Genomic DNA, 18,800 nt, shown 5'->3' with positions numbered 1-18,800 from the left:
GGGAAATTCTGAATCATCTATTGCCTTCTGGAAGAAATAATCACCTCAAAATGGTTACACTGTCGCCTTTCCTTGAGAAACAAACTTCTGGCGATGACCTCATGATTTAGCTATGCGCTAGTAATCATATACAGCACTGTACCTTATCGTGCAGTTGACACCTCCCTGTGCTTTGTGAGCAATGACAGCTTCTCATCAGCTCCTCTACCCCTCCCATCCCGCATGTGGAAAAACTTTCCATTGAGGTAAGTAATGCTGGCAGAGCAGGTGATGAACTGAGATGGTTTCTGTATATGGCCAGATTCCATTTTTACTCTCCCCTCCTCAAATTTAATTCTGCTTCATTCACTTGCTGCTGGCAGTAGTAAGCTAAGGTTGAATACACAAGGTGGGGATTGTCCCTTGCTTCTAGAGCGGGATGTAACCTGCAAGTTGTATAAGGTCACATCAAGGTTGACCTTACACTCCCTACAAAAGAAAGCTGTAGGTGGGGGTCAGCCTCTTCTCCCAGGCAACAAGTGACAGGATGAGAGGAGATCGTCTCAAGCTGCACCACGGGAGTTTTAAGTTGGACATTAAGAAGAATTTCTTTACAGAAAGGGTCATTAGACATTGGAATGGACTGCCTGGAGAGGTGGAGTCACTATCTCTGGAGGTATTTAGGGAAAGAGTGGACATGGCACTTACTGCCGTGGTCTAGTTGACATCGTGGTGTTTGGTCATAGGTTGGACTCAATGATCTCAAGAGGCCTTTTCCAACCTAACTGATTCCATGATTTTGTGTGACTCTTCATATTTGGTTAGCTCTGTGTGGCACTTCCATAACACGAGTAAGCTTGCAAAGTGACGTTTTTCACAAAAAAAATCTCCGAGAGACCGAGACATAATACTAAGAGGCCTGATTGTTTCTGTGATGTCGAAGTACTCTGATGAAATCTGAAGCCCAAAGCAGTGCCGCGTTTGTCTAAAAATCTCTCTGCTTAGGGCTGAAGGGGCACAGCCTTGCTACGGCATCGGATCATAAAGACGCAGCAATACGCCTGGGCTATATCTGAGCGCAAGCACAGCACGTGCCCTTGTATTTCTGTGAGTGATCGGTTTATTCAGCAGCACCTAGCTGGAACAAGCCTGCAAGAACTCCCGTTTCCAACATGGACCCGCAGTACCACAGCCCTGGGGCCGGCCCGGCCCCGCCCCGCCAGCCGCACGGCGGGGCGGCCCTGACCAATCACAGGGCAGCATCCCACAGGGGGGCGGGGCCCGACCGTGAATGGCAGCTGTCGAGATAAACAAGTCGCTGCACTGTTCAGCGCCCCGCAGCATGGGGTGCGTGTTCGCCCTCCATTCCTCTGTTCCTCCCTCCCTCGCTCCTGCCAGCCAGAGGCGCCGCGTCTGGCCGCGCTCGCCGCTCCCGCCTTTGCGCGCAATGTGAAGAGTCAGCAAGTTCCCAGCGGCCGCTGAAACGCTCCGCTGTCTCCGGGGAGGGCACTGCGCCGACGCCGCCCGGCTGGAGCGGCCCGAGGCATGCCGGGAGTTGTAGTTCTGCCGCTCCAGCGTCCCGCCTGCGGCGGCGGGGCCGGCTTCCGCAGCCGCACTACGACTCCCGGCACCCCTCGCGCCACGCCGCGAGGAGCCCAGTTGAAGCGGGTGGCGGCGGCGGAGCGCGCCCCCTCCCCCCCCCCCCGCTGAAAAGCCCCAAACCAAAACAAAAACAAACCGCCCCCCCCGCCCCCCGAGCCCACCGCCCGTGCCGAGCCCCGGACATGGCGGCGCCGGGAGGGGGCTCCGCCAGCTGCGGGTGCTGATCCGGCCGCCGCGTCCCCCTGCCCGCCCGTCCCTCCCCGCCCATGGGCGAGACATGGACTACGAGTTCAAGTCGAAGCTGGCGGCCGAGCGCGAGCGGGTGGAGGACCTGTTCGAGTACGAGGGATGCAAGGTGGGCAGAGGCACCTACGGGCACGTCTACAAGGCCCGCCGCAAGGACGGGTAAGGGCCGCGCCGAGAACCCCCTTCCAACCCCTCCCCACCCCCCCGCACCAGCGCCCTCCCCTCCTTCCTTCCCCTCTCTCCCTCCTCGGAAAGTTTCTGGCAGCGCGGGGGCCGGAGCGCGGAGCCCGCCCGGGTATCCCCCGCCCTGCGCCGGGAGCGGGCCCCGGTGCCCCGGCCCCGCGGATCGGCGCCCGGCTGCTCGGAGTCACGGAATCAATTAGGTTGGAAAAGACCTCTGAGATCATCGAGTTCAACCTATGACCGAACATCACCATGTTCAAGTAGACCGTGGCACTCAAGTGCCACATTCAGTCTTTCCTTAAACACCTCCAGGGAGGGTGACTCCACCACCTCCATGGGCAGTCCATTCCAATGTCTAATCACCCTTTATGTAAGGAGCTCTACCCGATGTCCAGCCTAAAGCTGGTCCCGCTCTGCCCCGCTTCCCCCCGCCATCCCTGGTGGTGCGGTGTCAGCAGGCTGTGCCCTGGGGTCGTCGTTGCTTTTCACGCCGCGTTTCAGGTCGTCGCTTTCGTCTTTTGTGTGACCGCGTTCGTACTTTGCCGTTCTGTTCCGATTACTGCAGGGGATTGGGAAGCGAGGAGCACCTGGCTCCCGACGGCTCCTCTCCGGGTGCTCCCTCCCGGGCGGCCCGGGAAGTTCCCGGGGCGTGTGTTGGCCCTTGGTGTGACCCCAGCCCCAGGTACCCCGCTGGTCCCAGTGCCGGGCAGGCTTGGCTTGATGGCCTGTCTGGGACGCTCCTTGCATGGCAGATCTCCATGAATGGCTCCTTGCAGGCAGAGCTGGTGGCTTCTGTCCAGTACCTACACACAGGTGTGTCTCCATCAGCTTCCTGTGAGAGAGCAGGATACAGGTCCCTGTCCCCAAACACCTGGCTGGTGGATTGATCCAGAGAGGTCCTTTAGGCATTAAGCCCATGTATGTTGGCCAAGCAAGGTTTCTTTTCTCTGGGGAAAAGACAGCTGGCACCATGGGATAGGTACTCCGTGGATGCCATTTTCACGGTACTGTTAAGGGAGCGATGGAGAGCTAGGGTTGCCATTTGGGATTGCTTGGCTGGCATGCAGTTGTTGAAGGGGAGCAGTCCTGAGGCCTGAGCAAGGCTCTTGTGCAGGTGTGGGTTCCAAATAGAATCTTCTGCTTTCAGAAGAGCCATTGAGCACTTTCTCACTGTGGTGTGTGCTTGGTGCACAGACATAGGCTGTGTTTGCAGACTGTTCCAAGCATACTGTAAGGCTGGATAAAATATACCTGCGAATTGGAGGTGGCTCCTTTCTATGAGAATGCTATAGGGAATAGCCTTCCATTATAGCCAACTGAAACTGAAGAGACTGAATGTGTAAAAATAAAATTTTGGAAGTGGTTAAGGGAATGCTGCTAGATTAATAGAGAAGTCCTGGGATTCTTTTGTAGGAGTAAATGGCATTCATATGTGTCTTGAAAATTTAAACTCAGAATTAAGTGGTTGTGGTATAAAAGTGATTAATAACTGAAAGGAAGATGCTAATTCTAGTGAAGGATTAAACACCGGGAAATGAGCTCTGATTCTGATTAGCTTGCTCTGCAACCTTAGGAATACTAGAGCATAAGTAACTTGAAATATTAAGGCTTTTCCAGGTATTATAGCTGCCACTGAGCTCTTCCAATATTTTTGAGTTAAGTGGTCATGGTTTCTTCTTTTTCCTAAGTATTAGTTTATATATATATATATATAGTTTATTAGTTTATATATATATTATATATAAACATATATATATAATATATATATATTTTATATATTATTTATATATATATAATATATATATATTTTATAGATTATTTATATATATATATGTAAAACATACATGGGATATATGAAAAGAAATGGTAATAAAACCACCAAAAATGCTAGCTAAATGGTTTTTGCTGTTCTTTGGTATAGTAAGCCTAAAATTGCTGCCTATAAGAACAGTATAAGAAAAGGGAGAGCTTTGAGTTTACTGTTTTATGAAAAAAAAAACCAAAAAGAAATTTGATGTTTGTTTTTAACTTACCTGTTTCACTTCCATCATTTGCAATGGAAAGCCATCACAGGAATTACACTGATGCTACAAAGCAGCATAAAGGACATGTCTTCAAAATCCCTACAATAATAGCAGTATGACAAGTGCAAATGGATAGTAAAGTAAAAGTAAATATGATAAAAAGATAGCTGATGTGTCAGAGCTGGGAATAATCAAAGGGAGACCTTGAGCCGCAAGAAAACTAAGTGGTAAAAGGAAGTGCAAAGTTTCAGTGCTGTCAGGTAGATTGACATGTAATATAACATGGCACAGATTCAACTGTACTATGTGCTCAGAGGCTTTGCTTCATGAAGCTTGTGAAGTGGCTTATTCTTTCTCTTTTTTTTCTTGGTCTTCATTTTTGTTGGCATTGGTGAGTTCACTCTTAGTTGCTTTTGTGTAACTTTAGGTCCTTGGGTGAGAGTAAGATGTGAACAATTTAGGAAAAAATTAGAAAACAACTAAAATCATTAATAGAAGATGATTTCCTTGTAAACACCTAGCCAAAGTATATCTGAGGCTTGGAGGATATTTAGCATTAGTTCTTAACTTTAAGTGGTCTCATGAAAGAAATTAGCAAGAGAAATCTAGCAGTGGTGCATATTTATTGTGTGCTGATCACTGAGTGCTTTTGAGCCTCATGTAAAGGAGTTCTTCTTTAGCTGATTGCAGAGGCTGTTTCAGTATTTCCAATTTGCAAGGCATTCCTGTATAAAAGGAATTCTGGCTTCTTGCTTCATATAGTCAATTTACAGGCTCAGGAGGCTGAGGGCAATAAGAACTTTGTAGCTCTGCAGAAATTCCACTGAGAACTTGTCACTTCACGTTTCAAAAAGTTGGCATATGAATTTTATGAAATAGTAAAATGTGTTTATATGGAGCTTGGCAAGCTGTTCGATAAAATGCTTGTAAAAAAAGTGGTTGTGTTGCTTAGATCTCCATGAATGGCTTGTGCATAAAAGCAGTTTTTTGACAAAGTAACAGCTTAGTTTGGCTTTTTCAGCCTAGAGTAGAATATTATTTGGGCATGTTTCTAGTGAGCTGACTGGTTTCTATGAAAGTTAAAAGATTTTTTCTTTTTTAAATAGACAGATCTGAACAATGTTGGTGTGACATGTGAATGCACTGCATCATTATGCTTTTAAAGATGTTGAGCACCTGCAGCTTCTGTTCAGTTCAGTAGTGTTTGTATGGTCTGATGAGCTCTGGAGGTACTAGCTGTGTTATACATTCAGCTAAATTAGGCACCTGGGTTTACAGAGCTTTCATTAATACCACTGTAGTCCAGAAGGTGTAGAAAATAGGTATTTATATAAGCTGTCCAGTGCTTTATTTCATGTACGCTAAAACTGGACCAGTGACTTTAATGGGGGAAGTAATGATATAAGCCTCATGATTGCCATTCAGTCATCAATATTAAGTTTTTAGCTCTTTATGTAGTTGGAAAATCTGTCACCCTTTTTTTGTTTGTGTACTGCTTCAAAGCATCATGTTGACTTTTGCTAAGCATTTTTTTGGACACATTCATGTCTGTCTAATAAAGCAAAGAATGCAACTTTTGCAGTCATGGTTAGGAAAATTTAGTTTTGTTTTATGCCGTACCTCTTCTCATTATGTTCCTTGCCACTTCTTTGATCAAAATTTAAGCTACTATGTTGTGCTTAGTTGCTTCACTTCCTGTGTCTTCTCCTCGTATGAGAGGCAAGTTTTAGGATGAGTGAGGTTTGGAAATTCTGTTTGTTGTATATGCCTGAGTTATTTTCCTTTGCTTTTTCGAAATGATCAGTCTTTGAGCCCAGGCCACTGCAGAGTATTTTTGTTCCTTCACCAGGATGTCAGTCCACCTGCACCTGGATGTTTGCAAGAGTCAGCAAGCTGAAAAGATACCACTGCTGGTTAGTCAGGAGCACAAGGAATAGTGGGATACTTGAGTCAAGTAGAAAATAGGCCACTTTGTTCTTCATTGTGTAGCAGTGACAGAAGATGTAACGCTTGCAAAAGCTGAAATCTTCATGTGACTAAAACCTTTCTACTTACTGCTGCTTCTGCTTACCTGTAAACAAGCAGTTGAGGTGGCTGCTTTCTCTCAATCTTGGGCTATTTTGTGTTTTATTTTTCTTCGACTCACTATCTGGGTTTGAGCAACAGAGGTTATTATAAATATTACCTATATAGCTACTTGGAAAGAATTAAAAAAGTTTGTAGTTTTATTTTAATCTGTATATTTCAGAACACCTTTCAAAAAGCAAGTATGTGCTTTTTGATCTTGTTATTGAAGGAATGACAGAAATACCAAGTGATTGGCTTTCTAAACGATGGCAGTAGAAAGGCCAGGATTTTTACCCTGGGCAGTTCCCAGGCTCACTGCCAGCTCAGTAGCTGGCACTGCCCTGGTGGAGCCTCCTGCCATGTTATTCTTCGGCAAGTAAAAAAGGTTTGTCACTGCCCTATGCTTACAATGTAGCAGCTGAACCAAGTGTGTAATTTATATGCTACTGTAGTAGTATACTTTTGTAACTTGTCAGATTACTTTATTGTTACTGTACCTGTAACTTTTAAAGAGAGCTGGCATAGAACAGGTTTCACCTTAGTTGCCAAATACGGAATTCCCTTTTGAAGACTGGGCAACAGTGATGCAAGTCCAGAAATACCACTGTGGAATACAGGCATAGGAAGGGGAAGACAAATGAAATATTCTTTCCCTCTTCTCTCTCCTATTTTTCAGTACTGTAAGCTTGTAACTGAAGAGGAGAGTCTGTTTTCTTCCTCGGACTGATACTGGTGTGCAGAATCATTAATGTAAAGTTCTTAACTGACAGCATCCAAGTCCACATAAGAGTTGAGTGCCCCCTTCCTGGCAGTGTTCAAGGCCAGGTTGGATGGTGCTCTGAGCAACCTGGCCTAATGAAAGGTTTCCCTGCACATGGCAGGGGCATGGAACTAGATGATATTTAAAATTCCTTCCAACCTAAACTGTTCTATGGTTCTGTGAAAGGCAAGACATGGGGAGAGAAACAAGGATGAAGTGCATAGCCAAGGCAAGTATATAATCTTAACACAGGGATGCTGCTTGTGGTTATGGCCATGTAAACTTTCATTTGTTTTAGCTTTTTTATTTGAGGAATCTTTTTTGTTTGAACTGGAAGTGGACAAATATTGATTAAGAGAGAAAAAAAATAGTCTGCTATGAAGCATGGCTCCATTGTAAAAACAGAATTTCTTCTGGGGCAGCTTGGTGTATTTGGTATTTCTGCTAATATTGTAACATTGTTCAGTGGTTGCACCTGGTCATGGTGGTGGCTCAGGTCACTCTGATGGTAGAAAACTGAAAGTGTAGAAGAGGTAAAGGTAATCTGCTTGATCTCTTAAATCAGTATTTGTATAGAAATTATTTGTGTACTGTTCTCCCCATATTCTTATTTTGTAAAACTTAAGTAATTTAAATTATGTAGCAGGAGTGTGTCAGGAGAGGAAACTTGCTCTCAAGTTAGCTAAATGCTGCAAATGAACAATGTTGGTGGCAAAATCACAGGGGAATGAGGACGTGTACTGCAGTTGCATTTTCTCTTGAAAGAGAAGCAACTCACTGATGAGGCAAACATACTCTCTTGAACGTGAAACTGGAATATTATGTACCAATGCAAGTTGATACTTGTAAGATATTTGAGATTCTATAATAATTTATATCTTTGAAGTTTCTTATTTCCTCTATTTGACGTTGCTTTGAACAAAAGTAATTTGAATGTTGAGCTGTAGTTGTTGGTTACTAATATAAACCTGTCGCAGGCTAAATCACAGAATTATTGACTGAAGTCAGAACACAATGTATTTGATCCTAAACAATTACTTCTCTCTGCAGGAAAATCTCTTATCAGTTATGGTATCTGAAAAGCTGTGGTTTGCTTCCCACTTTCATATATTTTTTTTCCCAATGAAACTTCTTATCTTGAGGAAGGTAGAATGACTGAAGCTGTTGATGCCTTGCTAAAATCTCTCAAAAGCTAAGAAAAGCCAAATACTAGATTTACCTGCAAATCCTGAAAATCCTCTTAACCAATGAGTGCTCTCAATATGTGTGAGGAGGAGCAGCAGAGCTAAACCAAACTCGTCTAACTAGTTGCCTGCAATGCATACTAATAGAAAAGTCCCCAATCTAGGAAGTGATAATTAGTACTTCATATCTGTGCCTTAATGAGAGTTGCTGTTGCAACTACACCGTGGCTTTGCTTCCTGCCCAAGAGGATAGTGCAAGTGGTGATGTGTAATTTTTAGTGCTTCCCACAGGCTCTTGCATATGGTCTCTCCCATGGCTATTTTGTACTTTCTTCTGTTACTCTCCCTGAAACAAAGTGCAGAAATGAGCTGTAAAGCCCATCATCACCTTTCAGAAAGCAAACAGCATTTGGCTGATGTTCCGTCTGCTACTGTGGCAAGCGCAAAGGTGGTGTGGTGGCAGTAGGAGCTTGAGGAAGAAAGGGGGGGGGGGTCAGTAAGATGTAGAAGGGGTTGTGTTTGAGAGAAACAGATGACAGTTTTTGCCAAGCTTGCAGAGGAAGAGTTGTACATAAATTAGCCCATCAAATGTGAAGGAAAAACTCCCAAAGTTTAGTGGTTTTTTTTGTTTGTTTTTTTTTTTAAAGAAATGAAGAGGGCAAGAAGCTTCCTGTTACTGAGTGAGGGGGTTAAGAGTTTTCCAGTAGTGCTGCAGGAAAAGGAAGTAAGAGTTTGAAGGAGAAGAAGAGATTCTTTTCTGCCCCCCACCTGGTAAGAAAGTGCAAAGCAAGATAGACTAGGGACTAGGACTAGGTCAGAAACTAAATACTTTTCATGCGAGCTGCTTGACATAGTAATTTAATATGTTGTTGTATATCTGGGTCATCCAATCTAACATGTTATATTGTGGGTAGAAGTGTAGAGGTGTTTTTTCATAAATTTATTTCCAACACAAGTATTTTCTCATCATGTATGATTTAAAAAGAAACCAAAAAAATCAGCAAAAACCCCTAAGCCCCAGAAATTGCTGTGATTCATAAAGCTGCAGATGTGTTTTCACAAGTTACTAAAACTTCTGTGGAATATCCTAACCAAATTGCACTAGAGATTTGCCAGTAACGTTAAACTTTCACCTATGTTCTGAAAATACATACTGAAATCCTGTTTGCCTCTTCTGTGGCCCTAATCAAGCTGTTGATTTGCATAGACTTGGGTCAGAAGGTGCTTTTTTCCTCTGTTTGTAAGAACTAAGTTTCGTGTTGTGCAGTGACTCTGTTTGCGTGCGCTTGCTGCTGCTTTATGTTTGGTCCAGAAGGTACGGTCTGTGCGTGTGATTGGGAAGGGATTGTTAGCAGCAGTGATAGGCAGCCCTTACATTCTGCTTCCAAAGATGTGTCGTTCTTTGAGCTCCTTTGCTGGCATTTGAGAACCAACATACACTGCAGTTTTTTGGTTTGTTTTTTTTTTTTTTTTTAACTGAAACGAAGTGTTAGAACTTAAAGAAGATCTATTTGTTTCAATAACAGCGCATTTGCTTGAAGGAATGCTGAAAGTGGTCCAGGACAACTGCATTTAGAATAAACTGGCTAACTCAGTATGTGACTTTAGGAAATAAAGAACAGTTTATTCTTGTGTAGCAAATACAAGAAGTTTATTGTTTTGACTTGAGTTTCATATTTTCTAAATAACATAGGTTTGTAAAAGACCCCAGCTCTGGGAGCTTGGTTTACGTGGTTTGCTTGAGTGTAAGTTAAATGACTGATAGATAACAATGGTAGTTGTGATGATACTAGAAATCATCATACCTCTTATGAAGTTCACTATCTCAACAGATTCAAGAAGAAAAAAGTGCAGAAATATTTTAAACCAAAATTGCTGTTGTTGATGAAGTCCAGGGAGAGTCTTTAACTCAACTGAAACTTAACTTCTATATCTGAATTTTTTATTAACTTTTTTTTTTAGACTTTTCTGTGGGAGCATAATCCTTTCATTTAGTGGTAGGAGTTTGTTTGAGAGAGTTTATGAAATACTAGTGTATCTAATAGGACTGGGAGGGAAGAAATGTTGTAGAGATAGTGTCAACTGACCTATACAAAATAGGTGTCTGTAAGTGTGGGTTGGGTTTTTTGGTTGGTGTGTTATGATTGGGGTTTTTTATTTTTTATCCTTTATTTAATTTTACTTTATTGGAAAGCAAAACTGACTTTTCTGCTTGTGAGAAAGATTGAAGGAGCTGAGATTACTGAAAGAGTGGATCTCTGAAGGACATTATTCATGTTTGCTTCTGTTGTTCCTGGGATTAGCGATCTTTAAAACAATCTTTTCAGATGTATAACTGTTTGTTTCTCCCTCAGTCATCTATTTTCTACAAAATTCATGATTCTGAAATACTCTACAGTTGTTCATCTTGTAGATGAAATCACACTGAAGGTAGGCTTTCCAATAGGCAGAGCAGTGGCCGTAACTTTCTGTGTGTGCTGGGACTGTCAGGTTACACAGTTAAGTATCAGGGTTCTGGGCTTAATAAAAGTACAGATATGAACTGGGGACAGTCTGAGACAGTGTGGCTTTAAATATGTGTTCCCATAAAGTGGGCCTCGTGTGTGGCATGATTGTTTTTGGGTTTTTTTTCACTCTTTGCTGACTTAAGTAGAAAATGCTATTGATTTCTTTCTGCAGTCAAATGAAAATAAGAGTTATAGGCAATTGTCTTGGAGGCAGAAGCTAAATCTACTGGAATGGAAACCACATCTGGAGGTATGCTTCACTATTTTGAAGCAATGTATCTGCTTTCCTCATGCATTAGTTGAAGGAAGAATCAATCCTTTTTATGTGGCCAGAAGGTTTCCTGCCTCTTTTGTCCCTCCTATCTTTTGCTGTCTTTATTAGAGCACTTGGAAGCATTCACACAGGTAATGCTGGGATTCTGCTCTGGCTGCGATTGTCCTTGACTTTCCCACCTCATTGGTAATGATGTGGGCCCTGAGAGCCTGAAGAGATAGGAAGGCCACTCATGCGCGACATTTTTAGCAGCATGTTTGGCTCTGAAGTCGGTTGTTTTGAGAGAGATACTTCTTACAAGACACGAATTCTGCACATTCAGAGGTGTTTAGAGAAAATTCTCACCTGTGTTAATATTCCATGAATTATCATGGATTCATGCTAAGATTTAACACCTTGCACGTTCAAAAATGCTGTGTTTGTTGCTTGGGTTAATTATCATCAGTGCAACTGACAGTGGGTGTCAGCTCATGTCTTTGAATGTGTCTATTCCTGAAGCAGAGTTTCTGTATCGGTTGTTGTCTTGCTCTCTAGGGCATTGCAGACTTCAAAGTTAGCTTGTGTTCATATCTTTTGATTAAAACCAGTCATTGTACTGGATAACCAGTTGTTCCTTTGCCCAGTTCTGTCATGCTTCAAATGAGAAACAGAGGTAGACAAATTGCCAAATTTAACTTGACCTTCAGAACAGCCAAAAGACCAGTTACGAGTTGAATGCCATTTATTCTACTTTTAGCATGACTTCAGTGATAGGGAAAAAACAGCATAAAATTTCATCAAGCGATGTTCTTAAACCTCAGATTGTGACAGAAGCCTGTTCTGACTATGGGACATGCAATTCTAAAATTCAAAGGAAGCAGAATGCCCCTCCCTTTCCTCAGGAACAGATATGATAGCTGACTAAAGACCTTGTTTGTTGTTGAGAAGTAGCAAGGTTGTCTTAGTGGCTGGAATTAAGACCTCTATCTTGGAGAAATCCTAATTCCCTGACACTAAAGTGGGGAAAAAAGTGGACATGCTCCATTTTTAAAAAAATCGTCAAAAATTATGATATCTTTTTACATTTGAGACTGAATTAAATTAAACCTTGTGGTGACTTTACAGAGTTTCATTCGAGTCCTTATACCTTATTGTGAGGGTGTTTTTGCAACTTCACAACTTTTCAGCTGTAACAAATGTGCTCTGTCTCACTCTGACCAACTCAGCCCGTTTGAAATTTGGGTCTTGCTTCTTATTCATTATCTGGGTGCAGCCTTTGTACCTAAAGGCTAATTTACCACCTAAAAATTACATCTGCATTGTGTTAGCAAGCTTCCATGTAGGTCTGGCTTTGAGTTGAAAATTTCACTGAATTTGTGGTAGGTCTCTGGTAAATCTGGGCTTCCATGTGCTTTAGGGGAAACATTTGATTATGTCATGTGTCAGAAAAGGAAAACTGAGTAACTACAGCTTTTAGGCTATTGTCCTTCCGTTCGGTTTTACATTGAGTCAATAATTCTGTTTATTCTGCTTTAGGCAAACCTAATGCATTATAGGGATTTAGAAAAAAATCTGCACCTGGTATTTCAAACATGTTCTTGGTAAAAGAGACCCCAAAGAAATACAGGCTTCCTACTATTTGGTGATTTGATAGTAATTTCCCACCTATCAAAGTTGCAGTATTTAGCCAGATTTAGCATTACACAGAAAGAGCTGTGATGCACATTAAGCTGGACTATGTAGTTATGGTATGGCTTTATGACTTAAAAAATTCCAAAACCAGACCGCTCATTTCTTCACAATTATAGTTAGTCACAAGTATTCTTCTTAAGTGATTTTATGAAGCAAATGGCAGATTCTTTTTTGGCATAGCCTTAGGACCCTCTTTCTATGAACTTGGTATGTAATTTACTGACTAAAAACCATTTGCTTCCTCTTTATTTCAGTGGTATTTTTCTCCTTGCTGCTGCTGTTCCTTGTTTTAAGGTAGCAAATCCTCCCATGTGGTATCCTTTCAGGCAGGGAGGTATTTCCTAAATCTATTCATTATCTGTAATCACGCCTGTCTGTAAAGAAATAAAATCAAGTGCAGAAATAAAATCTATCCTCTGCTTAAATATAGCAAATGCTGGAAGAAGCTACCTGGAGCAGCAGAATAATTTTACAGCTTTCAGCGTTTAATGTGAACACTTTACTTTTTACTCTTACAAACAGGCTGTCAAATCTGCTTACCCCAATCTGCTATGACCATACTTGTATGAAATTCACAGTTCTCAGTCACTCTAGATACTTTGGAATCAGTCTAATTTTAGCAATGGCAACAACCCTGTAGCTGGTTGAGGTCTCTGAATTTTCATCAATAAGTTTGGTGTGAGGGTGGCTGTGACTGAAGCTGTGCTCTCTTTCCTTGCAAATACAAAGTTTTATTATAGTGTGAAGGCTGAATTTTAATAGATTAAGGTTAGTAAGATTTCCTGTGGTCTGGTATTACAGAGATCTTAAAGACTGTCTGTGATGTGAAATAATACAAAATTTTTGTTAACAGAAGGTATTTATGTTACAAAGATTTGCTTTTAAATTTCTGAATTAGAAACTACTGGAATAAAGAGAAGAGGATATGGTTAGGTTATGTGTAATGGTGCTGAAATAGTTCCAGTCTCCTCACATTAAGAGACCTCTACTCCCTCCTCCCAATTTACTGAAACCATAGCTGGGAAAAGGCATCTTTTTTAAATAGCAGAAAGCCTTATCAGTGCTCAGATTCAGTTTCTGTCCTTTTAATCAGCTATCTTCTCATGCATAAAGAACACATCATCTATGTTAGGTGAAGATTGTGAGGATTTACTGGTATTTAGCATCTTTTGTGAGGCTCTGTGGAAGCAGGCAATGTCAAGGGCATTGTGTTTAATGTCAAGTGGCTTGGCATCACTTTAAGAACTTGCCTTGTTCTTTAACATGCACATTTCCCCCTGAGTTCATAAACTGGTTTACAGAGGAGTAAACAAGGAAAAGGATAGCCATATCACTACTGTGATTTAGAGATACATCTGGGGTTGTTCTACAGATTATAAAGCAAAATCTGTTTCAGTTTCTCACAGGGTGCTGTGATAACAGAGTGTCTGTTAATAATCTGATGCTGTTGGTACTTTTGATATGAACTCTTTTAGTATGACTGGGACATGGCAGATTTTCCAGCAGGTGAAACTGCGTATAATGGTTCTGCTGCCTATTTCTCATAGTGTATGTAGTGAGAGTCAGATACCTTTTTAAAAGGCTAATTGTGGTAAACAGTTGTTCTGTATTTTAACGTCTCTGCCAATTTATAGTAGACAAGTTCAGAATGCCAATTTCAACAAAAAAATTTTCTATTTTCTTGAAAAATTTTTTTTTAACCAACCAACAAAAAATAATTATTTGAAAAATTCACAGACTGCATTATGATTACCAAGTTAGCCTTCTTTTGGTGTGTATTTATACCACCTAACATTGGCAAGTCTATGAAATTATTGGAAAACGGAGTAGGAAACCATACAGCATTCAGGAATTTGGTCTTGTTGCATTTTGAGAAGCGTAACATCTAAAATGACACACAAACGTCTGCCTTTTGGATGTGTTTTTAGGTTGTTCCAAAGGGTTTAATGGGTAGACTTTAAGTCTTGGAGGTAGGAGCAGATAGAGAGAAGTGCTGCCTTCTTGTGTTATTGTGTGTAGATACTGAGCTATCTGGTGTCATCTGGTGTTTGGGGTGAGACCTAGTGGAGTTTAGTAGGTGTCATCAGGCAGTGACACCAATGAGCTGAGAAGCATTTAAGCCCCTTTTTGAAAATTGAGATTATAAGGACTTGAGACAAAAAAAAAATATTCAGAAATGCAGTATTTCTGTAGCATATTGTCTTTATTCCAAAAAGCTTTTCCCTTTTGTTTACCTGGATCAGGCTTGGAGATTCTCTTTTCATTCTAGTTCTTTTTAATATTAGTATAGTAGAGACTGTCCTGTTTGATATAAGTTTGTTGCATTGTTCCCACTCCTCAAGTTTACTTGTAGATGTTTCAGATAAGATACAAACTCAGCTTTTAAAGACTGAATAGTTATTGCCTGCTGGGGAGGTTGATTTACCACCCTGCTGTTGTCCACAAAAATCGGATTTGTTATGGGCAACAAGCCAATAACTACACACTCAAGAGAGGCATTGATTATTTTATTTCAGAGTTCTGCAAGCCTGGGTGCCCAGTAGAATTCCACAAATCAAGCACAACAACTACCTTTTACTCTTTATACATGTCATCAAACAAAGGAATTAGTGTTCATTTGCTACAAGTTTAATAGTTCTCTTATTAATTAGTGTTCTGTCTTCTCTTGGTTAATGATTCTCTCGCTTCTCATGCTAATCAGTCCCATGGTGTTTCTCTTCTTTTGGGCTGATGGGTTTTTGGGTCGATGAGTCGGTGGTCGGGATCTCCCCCTGCAGAATTACCTTTTACCTGGTCAGAGCTGATTCAGCACAGTTGCTGGGTAGGGTTTATTAGTTTGTTCCTCATCTTGGGGATTCTGTCAAATGTCCTTGTGGCCCATAAATTCTGCATTCTTTGTGTCTGCTGTCAATGGTACATCCTTCTTCCCAACTTTGCTAACCTCCCTCTAGGTGTGAGATGGCTGAAACCTGTCAGGCCCTAAAGCTTAACAAGGCATTTCTACCAACAAGTAATTTGTCTTTGTAACATCTGGACATCACTTAGAGCTTGTTGTCTGCTCTCTGTTTCACAGATTAAATCTTCCTTCTTGTTGATTAGGTTTGAAAGTGTACAAAGATCAAACATTAAAGAACATCCTTTCTTAAGAAAATTTTGCATATTCCACATTTTGCAACACTGCCACTAAGAGGAAAGCCCAGGTCCAGGTGACATACATGTCTGCTCTTTCTGTATGAGAAGTCCTTTCCTGTGACCGGCACATGTGATGTTCTGTCTGCAACACCAAGAAAGTTCCCACCAAACCTCTGAGGGATGCATCAGCACAGAGGCCAGCTATGCAGTCACAGACATTACTGAAACTCTTCACAATACCAGAATGGGGTAAACACCTGCTGGTTTCATCCATTCATGGCCAAAACCAGCCAGTTGTAGTTCATGTCATAGTGAACTTGTCTGGGTCTGGGTTGTAGGAACAGCCTGTAGCTGCTGTGAAGTTTTAGCTGCTGCCTGTGGATGTGAAGAAAGACAAAACCTAAAGGGCTGATGTTGTCGTGGATTTCTTTTCAAATTTCTGCTTACCATCCTTACTGTTTTACATTTTGAGTTTCTCGTGTAGGTGTCAAAATGAACTAATGTAAGTGCATTGAAATGCAACATCTATACTGCTGGCTAGAAATAAATTAAGATCAACCTGGAGATTCACAGCTTCTGTCATTTGTGACTGGCTGCCACATGGATGAAAAGAGCTGGCTGAGCTGCTGACTGGATAGGCTTGATATGTTTGGAGGATAGCGGTAAAAGAAAATGACTTCCTAGTCTAGTGAAGAACATGCACCCTAAAGACACCATGTGTGGATTTTTTGATCTTGTAGTTCTTTTGGCTTAGTGACTGCTTCTATATCCGTAAAAACACTAAAATATAAGAAATCACTACTTTTTTGAAAGGATTAGGTCCCTTTTTCTAGTCAGTTGTAGGCATCTTTTCTGGTAGTTACCTTTGTAAGGGGCTATGGCCATGTGCTAAGTACAGGATTAAATCCATGAGCAGCTTGCCTAAGGTAACCAGTGCTGAGCATGATGGATTTAGTGGCTTGGCTGCCACGTCGCAGATGAGGTTTTCGGTTAGTTTCTAGTTGTACTTCAGTGTCATGGTTTTGCCTTTTCTCAGGGGGGAAAAAGTTTGCAACTCCTTGTGATCTCCTGCTAAGTGATTAACTTAATGCTGTCTGGCAGCAATTAAACAAAGTGATGAGAAGCTAACCAGATTCATGTATGGACATTGTGTTCCAGGCAGTACTGTGAAGGACACTGAACTCCATAGTGTTCCCAGGCTTTGTCCTACAAAGTCACAAATACTGAAATTCCATTATTGTTGTTACAAGGGTGAATTTTTGTTGTTTTCTATTACTTTTTTTTCTAGCTAAGTCTTGAAATGGTTTTATGGTGCACTTCTTTTTCTTAAGAAAATGTGTCCTTTAATTATTTATGGTATTGTGCACTTAATTTAAGGCAGCTATTATTAGTATATACTGTAATGATAATATCTGTATTAACTGATGTGATAGTCACAGTTCTAGCTTCAGAGTGATTGCAGTCTTTCAAGCCAGTTCCTTGATGTGGATAATTAATTCTGAAGTTGGGATGTATGTTAAATTATCTGTGAATTCAAGAGAGACCATAATAGAAAGTTTTCAAATTTGAGTAATAGGGATAAAACAATTGTTTGAACCATGCAATATTTTCAAATCCTCCTGTTTTTCTTATGGTCTTGGGCAAGTTGTTTCTAGTTTTCCATTCACTTGTTTGTAAATTAGTTTCTCATATGATGGGAGGTCTCTGAAGTACAATTGCAATAGTTAAGACAGTTTAGCTCCTTTGAAATGCTGTAATTATTCTAAATCTTCTGAACTGTATTCTTTTAAAGTGAATTCGGTACTTTGTTCTTTCCAAAGCATTTGGAAGATGGAAACTGGAAGTTTTACCCAGAAGAAGCAGTAATCATATTTTCATTTTCTGTATTGAATACAGCAGCTAGACATCAACCACTGAATACCATTTTTTGGGGCAAGAGGACAGAGTTTTCCTTTGCACTGCACAAATTAAAATATTAACACATTAATATTAACCTTAAGGTTTGCAGAATGGTGAGGGAGAAACACTTGAAGACCAAGTTTTTATAGTGGAGCAATGTTCTCAATACTTGCTGGCATGTATGAGGACATTTGTGTTTGGGTGCTGCCTATGGCAGTCTGAAATACCAGTTGGGAAGTTTTCAGGAGGACAGTATCTAATATTGGCAGTGTCATTTTGGTGAAAAGTTAATCCCTCTTAGAATAGCATAAATGGTAATATTTCTGAAACTAGAAGCAGTACTGATTTTAACCTTTAAACCCCTAGTTTTGGATAAGGGAGCTTGAAGTGTAGAGAAGCTTTGTAGTGGTGTGATGTGGTGCTTGTTTTATCAGGCAAATTCTTCTGCATCAGTTTCGAAAAGCTTTAATAAAAATTGTTAACTCACAGCTTCCTAAAGTATGGGTTCCCTTTGAGTGCTGCTTTGCTATGTTTTTTTTCTCAGAATGGTGAACACATTGCTACCATTAGCCTGGGGTGGCTGTTTGATTGAACCTGCTTGATTAAACTTGATCTGTGCCACTTGCTTCCTGCCCTCAGACAAACTCCCACACAGTTGGAGGTTAAGATCTTCAAGTTAGTTAAGCTGTTCCTGAGACAGTGTTTCTGTGGACCAGATAAAAATGGTTATGGGCAAAGACCTTGCTTTCTGCTTGCCTACCCCTGGCACGGGTGCCTTTTGCCTCATACCAGAGCTGTGTGGTTTCTGGTTGTTGTTTGGATTTGGTGTTAACTTGATCATGCTTGCTTCACTCCATTAAAAAATGTACCAATCTAGGATCTGTCAGAAAAGGATTTATAAAAACTTTCCTGCTGTGTAAGTCTCTACAATTTCTTGAAATGTGTTCAGAGTTCACTAGAGCTTTTCTGAAATGAAATATAAATACTTCCCCCTGTCTCAAGTGTTTCTTGATAGCATTGGTCTTTAGGGAGTTGAACAGTGTACATACCTATCACACACACCGTTTAATATTATTTGTTGAATTCTTACAAGTGGGGAAATAGCTAATAAAGTACCTATATGTTCTTTTCTTTGGACACTTCACTGAATAACCAGAATTGTGTGTTTTGTCAGATTGTACTGGCTGACTTGCTTTTGAAGTTTCGAATATATTTATTTCTTTCTCAAATTATCTTGAGTGAAAAATACTATGAGCTAAAATACCACTTGGA

The 18,800-nt window shown here is 41.1% G+C and overlaps 1 protein-coding gene across 2 annotated transcripts in view; it reads left to right on the top strand.

Annotated features, from left to right (window-relative positions):
* Positions 1-1,742: 1,742 nt before the first annotated feature.
* Positions 1,743-18,800, top strand: part of CDK19 (cyclin dependent kinase 19) — a 128,680-nt gene continuing 111,622 nt past the window's right edge. Inside the window, exon 1 of one of the 2 annotated variants that reach the window (XM_032101482.1) lies at positions 1,743-1,936. In XM_032101482.1, coding sequence (XP_031957373.1) covers positions 1,848-1,936 — 89 coding nt within the window. In that variant the 5' untranslated portion in view covers positions 1,743-1,847. Of the gene's footprint in view, positions 1,987-18,800 lie in introns of both variants that reach the window. The other variant, XM_032101481.1, reaches the window with a different exon arrangement.

Source organism: Corvus moneduloides, chromosome 3 (genome assembly GCF_009650955.1).
Source record: "Corvus moneduloides isolate bCorMon1 chromosome 3, bCorMon1.pri, whole genome shotgun sequence".
Lineage (NCBI taxonomy): Eukaryota > Metazoa > Chordata > Aves > Passeriformes > Corvidae > Corvus > Corvus moneduloides.
This window is presented reverse-complemented; position numbering and strand designations above follow the sequence as displayed.